At 42.0% G+C, this 15,906-nt stretch overlaps 1 protein-coding gene and 1 non-coding gene across 2 annotated transcripts; both read right to left on the bottom strand.

The window, feature by feature from the left end:
- Positions 1–6,253: 6,253 nt before the first annotated feature.
- On the bottom strand, positions 6,254–9,078 carry LOC133904883 (small ribosomal subunit protein uS4y-like). Its single transcript, XM_062346510.1, has 3 exons — positions 8,925–9,078; positions 7,358–7,739; positions 6,254–6,644 (listed from the first exon to the last, which is right to left on the bottom strand). Exons 1-3 carry the CDS (start codon positions 8,950–8,952, stop codon positions 6,467–6,469), a joined length of 588 nt encoding a protein of 195 aa, XP_062202494.1. The 5' UTR covers positions 8,953–9,078; the 3' UTR covers positions 6,254–6,466.
- LOC133905616 (small nucleolar RNA Z161/Z228) lies at positions 7,150–7,232 on the bottom strand. Its single transcript, XR_009907667.1, has one exon. It is a non-coding gene; the product is annotated as a small nucleolar RNA Z161/Z228 (small nucleolar RNA).
- Positions 9,079–15,906: the final 6,828 nt, after the last annotated feature.

The following is a 15,906-nucleotide window of genomic DNA, read 5'->3' as shown; positions in this document are numbered from 1 at the left end:
TCCCAACCAGCTCTAACCGTGTGCGACATGCATCGCTCGACGCGGTGGTACTAGAACTACTCTCAGAGCAAACTAGTACCACATACAAGCCCGCCCACTCACACCGTCGATGTTTAGGCCCCATAAAACCACAGTTGCGAAGATATTCGGCTCGCCTTACCATTAGATAGACATGTGGTGAGTAAGGTAAGTGCTAAAGCCAATTACCCCGACGATCGATCTTAAACGATGCAAGCGGCCTACGGTGTACGGGTTCCCTTCCCGAACTACCCCCAGACTTTCCTTGGGGGCAGATGACACCCCTAACACCGCTCACATCTCGTCTCATGCTCACAACTCAACCAACCATAACAACCTCAACCATGTAATTGTGCGACAAAAGTAAATCATATGCTCGCAAACAATGGAAAATATCGTCGTTCGACTTCTACCGAAAGACCTAAGCATGGCTAAGCATATAAGTCAATCTTGTACCTAGACATAACATCATCTCAAGACTACAAAAAATGTGGATGAACAAGTCATTAAGATAGAAGAATGCAATTGGCGTAGATTCTATCCATTTGTTCCCGACATCGACTCCCTATACATGTAACCCTATACTTAAGCATAATTTATCAATATTTAGACTTCATTCAATTCAACTGACAGGATGCAATATGTTAGATTCTTGCCTTGATATTCAGGTGGCTGTCCAAAGTTTTTCTCGCTCTCCTGGATCACCGGCTCGATGTTTTTAAAAAGAATAACGCGTGCAATACCATGAGTACGAATAAAGTGCAACAATGCATGCCACAATATACACAAGATGAAATACCATAAAAATATGCTTTACAATGCATGAAAATATTTTTTCTAGCTAGAAAAAGTCATAAGAAAACTAGCAAAATTGGATTCACCCACTTTGGACTTGTGGAAGAATTATCGGTGAATTAATGAAGCTTTAACCTAATTAATTAATCTTAGAAATTTAATTCAACATTTAATGGCTGGTATATTTTTAATAGATAGAGTAATTTATTATGAAACCAACAAAATTAGTTTCATAATTTTTGGAGTTGCAGAGAATTTATTAAGAATTTTACAAGTTATCAGCACAAAAGAAAAAAAAGGCTGATGAACAGTCAACCCGGATACTCCGGGATACCGGAGTCTCCGGATGACCCTCCGGGCGGAGCTTTTTGTTATTTTCGGCTATGAGTCGCCCGGACCCTCCAGACTAGTCCGGATTCTCCATGTGGCTCCAGAACAGCCCGTTTGAGAGGGGGAAATTTGGTCAAAATGATTTGCGAACTTCTAAAACATCTAAAAATGCCCAAACTTCACCACCTAGCTCTACATTCAGATTTCGACCAACCAAATGCGTATCCAAGCCATGGGAAGCCTAGAGGACTTACCCAAGGTGCTTTGCCGAGGTTGGAGACCGCCGGAAGAAGGAGGAAACGGTGAGAAATCGAAGAACTCCGGTGTTCCTTGAGCTTCAACAAAGAACACTAAAAGACAACAAAATCGGCTAGAATCCTTCGGGAAAACGAAAATGAATTGGAGGAATGGATAGCTTATGAGCTCGTGATTGCAATGGTACCACATGCTTACCTCCAATTCTTCACTTGTACTCGGATTTTGGAAGAAATGGAGAGAGGGCTTGAGAGGGGAGTGAGAGGGAGAGGGAGCTCGGGTGGGGACGTGAGGGAGAGTGAGGAGGAGAGAGAGGGTAGGTGGGCTGCCCCTTTGGAGTGAAGGAGGTGTGGGGCCCGGTGGGTTCCACATGTTAGAGAGAAAGAGGTCCGTTGTAACTGCAAATTTAATTCTTTTCTCTCTCAAATTTCTTTCTCTCATCCAATTGATTTCAAACAAAGTGCTCTAGTTAGCCAAAATAATTTACCTCAAAAATAATTATGACGCTAATGATGCATAATTAAGTTTAATCACACGATTATGGAATTTGGGATGTGACACCATCCATGATGCTAGGATGCTTGCTAATGTTTATGTTTGGATTGTGACCGATCTGATTGTTATCTGGTTGTGCTAAAAGTAAATCATGAATGTTTATGCAAGTATGTCAATTGTGATTGATTTGATTATTACTTGATTATGTGACCGATCTGATTGTTACCTGATTATGTGACCGATCTGATTGATACCTGATTAAAGATGTTGGGATGCTTGCTAATGTTTATGCTTGGATGATTGTGATCCTAGAGAGTAGAGACCATGTGTTTGTTCTTACAGTAGTTGTTGATCATTTATCCTACAAGCACATGAAATGGTTCACTGCATGCTACATCCCTGGCTCCATATAGCTAATCAAATTAAAGTTTAGATGTTAGATGGATATGCTTGAACTAGTTCACTACATGATGTAATTGAACATTTATTCTTTTTCCACAATTCCTGATGGCAAGTCCTTCTATTGGATCTGAAGCTACTCCTGTTGGATCTCAAGCTTCTCCACCTATAGGATCTCAAGCTTCTCCTCCTGTTAGATCTCAAGCTACTCTCATAACCATTGAAGATGGAACAACATATAAAGCTAGAGCTTCGAAGAGGAAGCTGACTTCTCATGTTTAGAATGATTTCACAAGAATGCTAGTCAATGACGTTTGGAAGGCTAAGTGCATTTGGTGCAATAAAAATGCTTTCTGGTGAAACAAAGAATGGCACTAAACATTTGGTTGTACATTTGAAAACTTGCATTTATAAGAGGAGGACAGATGGTAAGATACAATCTAGTTTGAGATTTAGGTCAAGTGAAAATGGTTCGGTTGCCATAGAGAATTATGTCTTTGATCAAGAGGTAGCTCCGAAAGCACTATATTATATGATTATATTATATGAGTATATGTTGTCCATTATTGATCATGTTAGGTTTCGTAGCTTTGTTAGTGCATTGCAACCTCTCTTTAAGATTGGAACCGTAACACCATTAGAGAGGATATCTTGGATCATTATGAGTTAGAGAGAAAGAAAGCTATTAGTTATTTGCAAAGGACAAATTATCATTTAGTTGTTACTACTGATCTTTGAACAGCGGATAACAAAAAGAGGAGATACATGGCAGTCACCAGGCATTTCATTGATGAGTCTTAGACGCTTAGAAGTTGTATTTTGAGGTAAAATTGTGTATATATCTTTCTGAAATTAGTTCCTTTTGAACTGAAATCATTTATTTATGTCTTGCTGAAATTAATTTCTTTTGTATCTTGCTGAAATAATTTCTTTTTTGCAGATTTCTTTACATATCATGCCCTCATACATCAAATGTAATATGTAAAGCTCTCTATAAATTCATCTAAAGTTGGGATCTTGATTGCAAGTTGTCTACTGTAACTTTGGATAATTGCACTACAAATGATGCTATGGTTCCAAAGATAGAGTCAAAGATTGGGGCTTTTAGTCAGATGTTGGAAGGGAAGGAGCTACATATGCAATGTTGTACGCATATTCTAAATTTAATTGTTAAAGATGGTCTGGGGATGATTGGTACTGTTGTTAACAAGATACCGGAGAGTGTTGCTTACTGTGTTGCTACACCAAAAAGGTATGAAATGTTTCAGAAAGCATCTTTGTATGGGGAAGTAGTACCCGTGCCCGCCACACCCGATTGCCATCATTAGTCGCAGCGGTACAGTACGGCTAGCCATAGCACTCAAAACTGTATTCAAATTTACTCACTGAAAACTCATTATATCATTTGTCGTTAAATAACTTAATTTGGGTTAGATGTACGTGTTCTTGCGTTAAAAACAAAAAGTTTCACCACCAATTTGCACCACAGGGTAAGGACTATCAAACATATAGGTTTTAAAATACCCAACAACTTTAGTTTTTCGTTTAACTTCCGACAAAAACTTAGAGGCCATTTGCTTCGGAGAAATGAGGCCAATTCTTGTCAAAATCGTCCCGAGATCAAACAAACACCACTGCAAGAATCGTTTGGGGCCGAAAAGTTTTTGAGAAACGGATATGTGAACCTTTTGTTGCGACAACAATTATGAGAAACGAACGGCAATGTGTTTCTTAAGAAACACAGAACGAGTTCCCAATATGCCCCTGACGCTGCCCAAGCTCCCGCCGCATTGTTAGAGCTCCTCCCACCGCTCGCGCTGCCCTCTCTGCTCGATCTCTCTCTCTCTCTCCCTCTCTGTCACACGCTCCCCCTCACTCTCCCTTATCCTCTCCCATCTCTATGCTAGGTGGGCCCCTAGGACAAAATAGGATTATTGATACAACATTAAATCGGCTAAAAAACTTTAAAATATATAGTAAAAAATAATAGCTCCAAAAATTATGAAACTAATTTTGTTGGTTATCTATTGACATACTCTACTTGTTAAAATTACTCATAACCATGAAACACTCATTGGGAAAAAAGCAAATCAGGACAAAAGTAAATTAGTCAATTGCACAATCATCCTGTCTTTCAACAAATCGAATTAAAAAAAAACCTTAGAGGCCAAATGATTTATACGTTTCCCAAGATTTCATGCAAGAGTTGGAAGGAGGATTACGCGTGTCCTGTCATACCAATGATTGAACTTGTAACTTTCTGTGCAAGTATTTATTTCATAACATCATTTTGGGTTGGTTGCCACGCTTTACTTCTCTCACTTTCGGTCGATCTCCCTTCTACTATTGAGCCTCCTCCTCCATCGCAGTATACACAGATTGTTCAAACTATTCCTACCTGAAACATCATCCACTGTTAGGGATAACAATCGAGTGTAGTGGGTACGGGTAGTGCTCACCCATACCCGTACATGCCAGTTTTTACCCACTCGCGAGCGAAGAGCAGGCACCGAACCTGTCGTCCGTAGGTATACCCGTTTACCCACAAGGCAACTGAAAGCATGCCATCCTTAGAATCAATCAAAGATCATTTTTTTTCTGCATCCCTATGTGTCTTTGACATTCATAACGAAGAACATGGTTGCGACACATTAATCTCTGATGATAAAAAGGAAGGAATTAGAGGCTGGCTGGTACCTACCCATGAGGATGCCCACATGGCTGCTCTGACGTGAGAAAGTAGAATGCATACTTGACGACGAGGCGAACCATGGTGTCTAGGTCATTGGCATGGGAGCCGAAGGAGTCAACAAGGTTGACGAAGAAGCAAAGGAAGACCAGGAGGGAGCAGGCGTGAACGAACACACTGAGTGTGCCAACGGCCATGAGGATGCAATCGGGGCCGTCGGCAAAGAGGAAGAGGTCACGCATGGCGGCAAGCAGGAACGAGTTCTTGTCATTATTGGAGGAGGAGGATGGTTTGGCATTGGGCGTCTGCTTGGTCTCCAGTGGCGCAGGAGGAGGCAACGAAGGAGCATCAGCTACAACTGGGGTAGAGGAGGTGTTGCCATTGTGTTAGGGTGGACCTGCGAAGGCAGGCAAACAACAGGTGGAGGAGGTGTTGTTGCGGCGACCGTCGATAGGGATTTGAGGCGCACTGACGAAGGCTCAACGTCACAGATTTGGGGCTGAACGACGACCGATGAGGGTCTTATGGATCTTATTTGAGGATTTAGGGTTAGGCAAAAAGGGATTAGGGATGACGACAGGGATTAGGAGGGTTTAGGATTGAGGTGAAGGTGATGGCCTGATGGGGTGTTACCGTCGTGGTTTGGACTTAGTGCTACAGAGTGGACCCGCTATAGATGTGTGACACGAGTATAGATAAATCTTAGGTAACATTTTTCAACTAAAACGTATCCACAAGTACTAAATACGATCTATACCTAACTCTATTAACTATTTTGGTTGCTCAACTGTTCTACGTCGCCGCTAGAGATGCAAGAGAACTTACATAGCCACTCGGTAAAAAGATCTCCATTTCCATTTCCCAAATCCTTCATCTTCAAAGAAAACGGGCATCTCCGTCATCCTCCAGCCTGTTTGACACCACAAATGCACTAGCACTGCATTCCATCAAACAAAATGAATCCAACACGAAAAAGGAAACAAAAAAAAAATGAAACCCGACCTTTTAACAACTGATAAACACCCGACACAACGACCATAGCAACCAAATAGATGAAACTGTTCCAGCAGCACAGAGCAAAGATCTCTGTTCTTGCGCCGCCCATGGTTTTCAACTAGTTACCACCTACCAGCACTACGAAGTTCACCAGCACCACTCATTACCATTTTCAACATAGAAACCAGCACTGCAAATCAAGCATACCCATACGATGTTTCAGCAAACCAAAACATCATATAGCAACACAGAACCAAGACTTGACTGCACAGCATATAAAGTCGAAAACACATTAAACTGCAACAAGATTAAACAGCTCCAAACATAGCTAGGTATTGGCTAAACAGCACAAGATAAAACGGTAACCATCCTGTCCGAAAAGATCCAGCTCGGGGCTGAGCATCAGGCTGCTCAGCTAAGTACTCATAACACACACATTTTAATGACGACTACATAATATATTAGGTAATAACGGCTACTGGTTTGTCCTCACTCCTCGTCCTCATCACCACCACCGTCGCCGCCGCCACTTGCCTTCTTGCTGTTCTTTCTCTTCACTCTGCCTGGGGGGCCTCCACCGAATGGGCTAGTCAGTGAGAAGTCAACATGCTTCTCAGACTCAACCCTCACCATGAACGATGGGACATTAACAATCTGCCTACCAACTCTGCAGTGCGGTTGGAATAAAAGATCATCCATCAGTTCGTCACAATGTTAGTACCAGCATAACAAACAAATTGATGCAAGCCTCAGAAAGTAACTGCACAAAATTATGCTATGATTTGCTGCACCGTATCACAGTCAGAATCAAAATTATTTAAACAAGAATACATTAAGGGGATAACAAACCATGTTAACAACTAAACCATGTTAATACAAGGAAAAATAATTTACACAATACTAAAATAAAAAATGAGTCCATAAGTTGTAATGTTCAGTTCTATATCCAGAATTAAACTACAACGAATACATATTTCCAGCATGACCAAATGTTTAAAAACAAGACATATGAAACCATTTTCAGACTTGTATGAAGTCATTGTCTCAGCAAGTGACCAAACAACATAAATGCGATCTATTTGGCTTGATTAGCCCTTTGCCACATATAATTAGTTATAAAACGGTGAAAACATGAAACCAACTGCATAAAAAGAGAATCTAGGGAAAAGTGCAAACTTCGGAGAATATTTATTGCATCAAAAGAGTTCTCAGTAGACCGTTGTAAGATAACTGTTGTATTCTCATCATCAAGCCCCATCAGTTAGAAAATATGAAATAGATGAACAATCTGGGGAGATCTTCAGATCATCATCAGAAGCCTGAGCTATCTATAATAATCTATGACAGGAAGAAGTGGCAAAACAACTCGTATAAACATACCTGATGTGGCGCTGCCTGATCAAGACACGTGCATGGTGAATAGATTTGGCCATGCCAGCCTTGAAGACGAGAGTCTGAAGACGCCTCGCAAGGAAGTTCTCGGCGGTCAGGGCGAGGACGTAATCAAGCTTGTTCTGACCCTCAGCAAGAAGCCCATAGCGGTTCATGCGGCGGAGCAGCGCCTCACCCTCAAAGATGCGGCGGGGGTTCTTCTCATCCAGTGTGAGCAAATGCCTTGCAGCATTACGGATCCTGCTCAGGGCATACTGAACCCTCCACAGCTCACGCTTGCACCTCAGTCCATACTCACCCACCAGCTTCAGCTCTGCATCCAGACGCTCCTTCTCGTAAGGACGCCTTGGTTTCTTGAATGTCTTACCATCTGCACAAAAAATTGGTTCAGTACAAAATATGAAACTGGGGATACTAATTACAAAATATCATAACATTCATGGTCAGAAACAAAAATCAATGCAGCTACGTAGCCAACAAGAAGTGGACATTGGTAATACCACATCTATGCTACCAGGAACCTATTAACCCACAATGAGAAAACTATTGAATATCATATAACCATTATACAAACAAACAATAGAATTGGATATTGGTAATATACCATCTATGCTACCAGGATCCATTTAACCCACAATGAAAAAAATTAAAGAACTACAGATAACCATTTGTACAAACTAGATACAAAAAACACATATACAAATAATATACAAGTTTGAGGTGCCAGAGCTTTCAGCTGAAATATGAAACCCAATGCTGAGCAACTAGGGCGTGTTACAGAGTAAGTGAAGTGCTCACATGTGCCAGTTGCCCTACCTAATCAAACAGGTGCCATGATACGCAGCATTTAAGAAGTGTTATCATTTCTCAACTATTCTAGTACTCTTTTGTATACCAAGAACTCCGAACTTCCAAATCCATAGAATACAGGGGTACACTAAGCATACCAAAGTCATCTAAGAGACGTTTCAAAAGCACACTAGGGCTATCTGCTGCTTTTGCAATAAAATAAACTTATCGCAAGCCACATGGGTCACCAATCGCCATAAAATTAGGAACCACATGGGTCACTAGAGAATCATCAGTAAACAGCAATATGACTCCCTGGTCGGCCCTAATGCTAAATTCAAGTACCCGATTGAATGCATACAAACACCTATCTCAAACCGCAGCTAGTATAATTTCTACAGCCAGAACAGTGTTCCTACAAATCTGATCGAGAACAGACCCCGACCCACCTCAGATCCACAGGCATTCATTAAGGCTAATCTTCTGGCGAGCTCTGCGTCACCACCCGACGACACCCCGCCGATCAAAACCTTCCACCGAACGTCAACACCTCCTAACTACGCTGCGCGCAAGATTCCACAGCAAGAAACTTTCGAAGTTTCGAAACACCTAGTGGAGGACCAACCAAGAACTCGACGCACTAAGCCTACGCGACCACCATTCACCACCGCAACGAAACCAAGGACCCAAAGGAACCGGAACGAAGCCGCGCGCTGGGAGGTAGGATGAGACGAGATGGCAGGAGGGGATCTCTGCGTGAGCTTACAGTTGCGGTAGAAGTTGACGTGCACCATGGCTGGTGCTCCTCTCTCTCCCTCGAGGCCTCGCCTTCGCCTCCTCCTCCTGCGCCGCCGCCGCCGCTTCTGTTGTGGAGTCGCTGGGAGTGATGTGCGTTCGCCGAGGGGAGCGTTTTATATGCCGCTCCGAAACCCTAGTGGGCCGGGAGGTTACTGCGTACATGGGCTTTATGGGCCAGGCCTAATTGGCAGCGCACGTCCCGCGGGCTTCTAGTTTTACGGCCCATGAGTCCGAATCGGTGTCACTTTGTTATGTTAAAGGCTTGCTTATTGCTTAATCAGGTAGGTTAGTGTCACTAATTGCTAGCAGGTGTTTCCAGAGGTTTCATTCTGCTCTGTTTGAGATTTGAGAGAGCAGAATCTCATTGTTGGCAGAAAATATGCGTCATTTGAAATAAATTGGAAAGAAAAAGGTTCTTAGGCCATCTCTAATACAGCCCATAAACCTATCATCTATCACTGTTTGGCTTGTGCCGCCAGATTTGAGGTTTGGGAGCTGTTACATCCATCTTTAATAGAGCACGTATCCAGTGATACAATATTATGGAAGGAGAGTCCGTGCTTCAAATTTGTAGATCGCTGTAACACCAGCAATATTGTTGATAGAGGTTGGCTGTGAGTACAAAGAAATGAGAGTAATGAATATAGAAAATATAATAGTTGTTGGAGATAAAAAAAATTAGAAAGTACTATAATAGTGTTATAATAATATTATATATGACTAATTTTTAAAATATCTATTTGAGATGATATTACACTATGCTCAGTGCAAAATCTATTTATCCTCGATCCATGTAAGCCCCGCCCAAGGGATTTTCCTTATGGGCGAAATTCCCATCGTGAAGAGATTTTTTTCCCTTCAGCGCTCCAACGGTTTCTCTTCATGGTTCACTTCACGACGGGATTCTCAGGGTCATTTCCTTTAGGACGGAATTCTCTCTTATTTCCCTTCGCGATTCCCCTTGAAGGGAAGCTGTTGGAGATGAGAGAAAATAAAGAGAATGAGAACGGGAAAGTAAATTGGAAAGAAAACGAAATGAAAAAAAATATGGTCTAACCCAGATTCCTCTCCATTATGCTCATCTGACTAAACCAAAGTTGAATCATCCACTGGGTGGTGCACAGTGATAAAGCTAGAGCAAAGAATACCCTAATATATCACTTTATCGTATTTATAGTAACACATAAATTTTTAAATAATATTTTACTAAATAGCATTGTACTGAATTATTTACCCTGTGTATGTGAGGGTGCAAATGATAACAATGTTACGATCAAAATGCAGTCCATCAGCCCTGCTTCTTTAGGAGAGGAGGGGTATGTCGAAAGTGTTCACGGAAACCACCAGCACGGCGAAACCTCACCTCCCAAATCCCTCTTAACCCTGACGGCCCCTGCGAAGCACCACCATTGCCTCCTCGATGCTACCAAACCCCATGGACGCCAAGGTTTCTACAGCCATTAGGTTTTTGGCTGGAGTTTCAGAGCGAACGGTGGAAGCTCCAACACTCCCCTGCTTAGCTCTGCATCGAGTCATGGGAAATGCTGCTCTTGCACAGCGTCAAACCATTTACACGATTCTTTTTAGACAAAGTAAGCTTTATTCCATTGTTGAAATAAGATCTTGGCATCTGCACTGAGAAAGTGCACACCGGGCATAGAGTAGGCAACCATTTCTGATACTCGTCTTTAGCCTCTGCTTCGACAAGATGTCACATGTATTGAATAACTTCAGATTTACCATGAAACAAATACTATATAAATAAAGTTTGTGATGCTTTCCAAAACCAAACTATTCCCGTACTATTTACTTTGAACAACATATTAGTGTATTTGGTACACTTTAAATCACATTTAATAATAGATGTCACTTCAAACCATATATTTTACGCTAATCTTCCAGTTTGCACAATATCTAAAGATTGAACCTTTGACCGTACTCACGTGACGAGCAATTCCATTCAACTTAGCTTCACATATTCAATAGTGAGGATGGATTAGTATTTCAAGCACAAGCATTCTTTCTCTTGATTCATTCTTTGTTACTTGCTTCCTATTTGATATCAAGATGTTAGAGCTGTCTCTCCATATCATGCCTCTAGAGTCCGAGTGTCACCGCTCACCGTCTTCATCACCTACATATATTTCTCGCTAACACTGCCACCGCAAGTTGCCACCTGCACGGCCGCTCCTCTCCAGCCATATCTAACTTGTTGCCGCCTCTCCTGAAGTCATCATTTGCATCGTCGCACCACCCCAGCTATGTCTACCTCACCGTCGGACCGACACCTATCTCTGCAATGCTAGCGAATATGTAATCAGATGGTCAAATTATATGTAAGATGTTGACTTTTTGATGGTCGGCAACGCCATAAACTTGATACTATCATACGAAGAGGCGGCTTTAGCAACTTGAGACCAAAGGGAAAAGTAAGCAACAAAGAATGAACCTGATAGGAACAAAAATTGGTATGAAAATAACAGTCCACCTTTTAGATAAATACGTAGAGCTGAGATGAATCAAATTGCTTGTCATGTGAGCATGGTCAAAGGTTTATTCCTTAAACCTGATGTAAACTGAAAGATAAGCATTAAATATATAGTAAAAAGTAAAGTTGTTATTAAACGTAGGTCAAAATGCACTAAATACACTAATACATGGTCCAAAAGTGATTTTTACTCTTAAGATAATGCAGTGTACCAACAAAAATGGAAGTTGTTCGGAATGTGAACATGTAACATGGTGAAAATGTCTTGCCAAGTCATTCCACCACCTATCACAGCCTCACTTAACGTGCGACCTTTCTTACGGTGTGATTCTCTATTATAGGCCTGCATCACATCATGATCTATTCCACCGTTTCTCTATATACCAAAACTTTCATATATTTGTATGAGATTTATGTTGGAAAACACGTAGGTTACGTTAGCATAAAATAAAAATTTATATTGTATTGAATAAAAAAACTATGCAAGTAGGGACTATAAATTGTTACCACTAGACGTGCATCATAATAGAAGAAGAGTTAGAGTAGATTGGTCTAATGTTGTGCACATCGATGTAAAGGAAGTAGACTAGCTCATTAGGGTGATTGTCTCTTTCACTTGATCTCCTCTTCAATAGATGCAGACGATGGACTTTCTAGTTAGGTGCATTTCGACTTCCTAGTCGAGTACCTTCCGACTTCCAACTTGGAACATAAATTGAATCAGTAGTTTCGAGTTCAAGGCATCAAGCCAATTAACATCACAATTATAGCAATGCATCTATGATTTCCACATGTTCTGGGTGGAACGTTAAGCGCCGGTGTGCTAGCACAGCACATGTGACGAAGGTTTTGAGACATCGGGTGATGAGGCATGGCTAGGGTTTGGAGTGGCTGAACTGTACACATCCTCACCCCATGTCTCCCCTTATATAGAGCTCACTAATAAGCTTCCACGTTGATAGCCTATTATGACTCTAATATTTCATGAATCATAATCCAATCAAACCTACTAAAGGATCCAATCCGTATATATTGTTTCAATCCATTAAGTATATAACCCGTTAAATTCACGTATAAACGGTCACAACTCGGAAACTATTTTTCTGAACCAAAATCAACAGCAGTCCCTAGTAGGAGTGTCGGAGGGTTAACTCCTATCGCAGGGATCCTGAGGGACCCCTTTTTGAGATTCGGCCGGGGGGATGATTCTGGATATGTTTGCTGGAGAAATAAATGGATATGAATGCAATGGCAGATGGGGTGGAATGATCTAATGCAGAACGCAGTAAGTGCACTGGAGGGATTTTTAGACAGGTTCGGGCGGCACTGAGCGTAATACCCTACTCCTGTGTGGATGCTATAAATGCCCTGAGAATGTCTCTCAGGAATGTTGCTGGTTACAAGAATGTTTGTCTATCATAGAGCGTTGGGCTCCTTGTTCTTCAGCTTGTATGCTTGTACGAAATGTTCTTCGGTTTCTGAGCAAGAGTCTGAGAGTTCGAGTGCCCTATGTGCTTCAGTTCACCATGGATCCGCCTCCTTTTATCTGTGCCCGCCGGCTCCTTAAATACTCATCGGCTGTAGCGTGCCCCGAAAGGGAGGGCACGAGTTCCAAGGCGCCATAAATAGAAAAGGGAGTCATTATGGCATCTGCGCGAAGTGACAGGGGGTTGAAAACGCGCCCCCCCGCCCGATCTTCGGTCGTCCTAATGACGCTGACAACGGGCGCCGTGGAGAGGGCCCACCGGGCAGCCGCAGAGCGGCCCGGCGTGCCCCTTCGGTCTTGTACGCCTGCCACAGCAGGGCGGCAGACAGGGCGTCTCGGGCCTTGCGAAGCTATCCCGAGGTGAGCCAGATGACGCGGGATGGGACCCGTGCATTAAATATCCCCACGCCCTTCTGCCAGAATATGGCAGGGACTGACACCGAGCGTGGCGGGAGTAGTTAGAGGTGACAGGTCACGCGCGCTCTTCAATGCGGTATTGGGCCTTTCACTGGCTGACACCTCATCGCTGGACCTCTGTGGGGGCCACCGACGGGAGACTCCTTAGGCCGTCGGGGAACCGAGTGCTCGGGGGTCACTGTTCACCTTCCCGAGCACTCTCTCCTGGGAACGCCCTCTCTTGGTCCTCGGGAAACTGAGTGCTCGGGGGCCACTGTTCACGGCCCTGAGCACTCTCTCCCAGAATTGACTGTTCGGAACCTCGGGGAACCGAGTGCTCGGGGGCCGCTGTTCGTAGCCCCGAGCACGCTCTCCCGGAACTACCTTCCTTGGGTCCTCGGGGTACTCGGGTGCTCGGGGGTCACTGTTCACTTCCCCGAGCACTCTCTTCCCAGTACTCGGCTTTCCTGGTCGTCGGGGGACTTAGGTGCTCGGGGGTCACTGTTCACCTCCCCGAGCACTTCCTTCCCGGTTATTTGGTCTTCGCAGATCATCGGGAAACCCGGGTACTCGGGGACCACTGCTTGTGGCCCCGAGCGCCCTCTCCCGGGACTTGATCTTTTCGTACCTCGCGGAGACAAACCCCGCAGGAAGGCGCCACGTGGCGGATTGCTGGCCTGGCCTCGGGATTCGGGGACCCCTGGTTCCTGATTCACTGACAATGACATATTGAATCTCGAGTAAGCATAAAGATCATATCAATTGAACTTTGATATACACATGCACCAATCTCTTTGCCTCATGATACCAGTTAAGGTCAAGGAGAGACATATGTCATCCTTGTGATAGCTCAAACATTCACTCAGTCTTGTAGTGGATTATTAAACTTATGATTAACTCTTTAATTACATTGGTATAGCCTTGCACTTTCTAATTCAACCAAATTGAGGGGTCTAAAGGTATCTCTATTGTTATATAGAAGGGTCAAATTATATCTTAATTGCTTACACCCTACGATATATTTTATGACAAACTTAAAAACTATATTTATTACTACCTAGTTATAGAGTAGCGTTTGGTAGCCTCTAAGTGTGCTATTACATACTTTGAGAATCATTGAAGATCTCAAGTCTAAGGATCTTGGATACATCATTTGAGATTACAATTAATAGCACATCATATAACAATCTCAGTAGTATCTCAAGGTAGGTCCATCTAAGATCATGCTCTTTAACGTGTGTTTATATTATTGATTTGATATCTATATACCTATGATATGTGAAATATGGTCATCAATCAATATATGTGATGGCCTATGAATCATCATTGTCCCATATAATGATATGAGACTATAAATCATTCAGAATAACATCACAATACAAATAAAGAGCTCTATGAACAAGTCATATACTTGCTAATCAATACAAATGATAGTTATCTATGGAACATAATAACGTATTATTGAAAAGTACATGAAACATAGATGCGATACAATTATCTCTAGGGCATATCATCAACAATTTATGATTATTGAATCCCATGTTAATCCACTCCATGCATAAGCACCCCTCTAGAATTTGGTCATCTGTATGCAACTACATTGGGGATGAAAACGGTTTGGAAACTATCAGAAAAGATATAAATTTTTTTAGTTTCACATTTTTACTTAGAATCAGAGTTGTAAAAATAATGCTAGAAACGAATATGACATCGGTGCTAAAAAACCTAAAAAAACAATGTTAGTAGAGTAGAAATATGTCAGTATCAATTGAGAAGCAATAATTTAGAATGAAAAATACCAAACCGTGGCATATGCATAGATCAATACCGGCACATATATGATATCTCATAAGACATACGACGAGCCACAAATTTTATAATACAAGTCTTTAACACAAAAGATAAATCTATGCATGACGCAGAGTTGACATCACAATAATTAAAACTCAAGAGAACTGCCGGACCCAAAATTAACAATTGAATCAAAATAAGAATGGAGTTATTGCAAATTTACCATTCCTTTTACCTTCAATATCAGTGTCATTGGTTAATAAAATTGATTATGTAAAACTTATTTAAAATAAAGATATATGGTCATTAACTGTGCGTACCGAAGATGATGGCATGTGATTTTATAAAGGTTTGGATCTCCATTAGGATAATAACTCTACGACTTGTGTTGTCTTGATTGATCTCAGGAGAAGACAGCTACATAGGATGTCTAGATCTACTATATAAATCTATATGCGTTCTCTGGTGTTATAAACTCTAAAGCTCTTATTGGATGAATCTTATCGTGACTTAATCTATTATGGATCTCAATTGGTTGTTTCTGCTCCTATCCAACCTCGTATTACTTTTATTTGGCTCTTTTTCTGACTTCTCCCAATCTGAATTTTTTCTCAGCCCTTCTTCTTTATGTCCTCGACTCCTCTTTCGATGTACCCCCTCCTCTCCTAATATAGTCGGATCGGAAAGGTGTACCATACTCAGAGTCTCGTGTATAACCATCTTAGATTGTATTATCCAGAGGAATCTTTCCTAATCCAGGGATAGTTTCAATGTAAAACATGATGGATT

Source organism: Phragmites australis, chromosome 22 (genome assembly GCF_958298935.1).
Source record: "Phragmites australis chromosome 22, lpPhrAust1.1, whole genome shotgun sequence".
Taxonomy (NCBI): Eukaryota; Viridiplantae; Streptophyta; class Magnoliopsida; order Poales; family Poaceae; genus Phragmites; species Phragmites australis.
The sequence above is the reverse complement of the archived record's forward strand: the minus strand, read 5'-3'. Positions and strand labels throughout refer to the sequence as shown.

Excerpts from the sequence above, each read along its gene's own strand:
- LOC133904883 (XM_062346510.1), bottom strand. The coding sequence starts at position 8,952 with ATGGTGCACGTCAACTTCTACCGCAACT. Across the intron at positions 7,740-8,924 it reads CGTCAACTTCTACCGCAACT|ATGGTAAGACATTCAAGAAA; the intron begins GTAAGCTCACGC and ends TTTTTTGTGCAG. Across the intron at positions 6,645-7,357 it reads ATCAGGCAGCGCCACATCAG|AGTTGGTAGGCAGATTGTTA; the intron begins GTATGTTTATAC and ends ACCGCACTGCAG.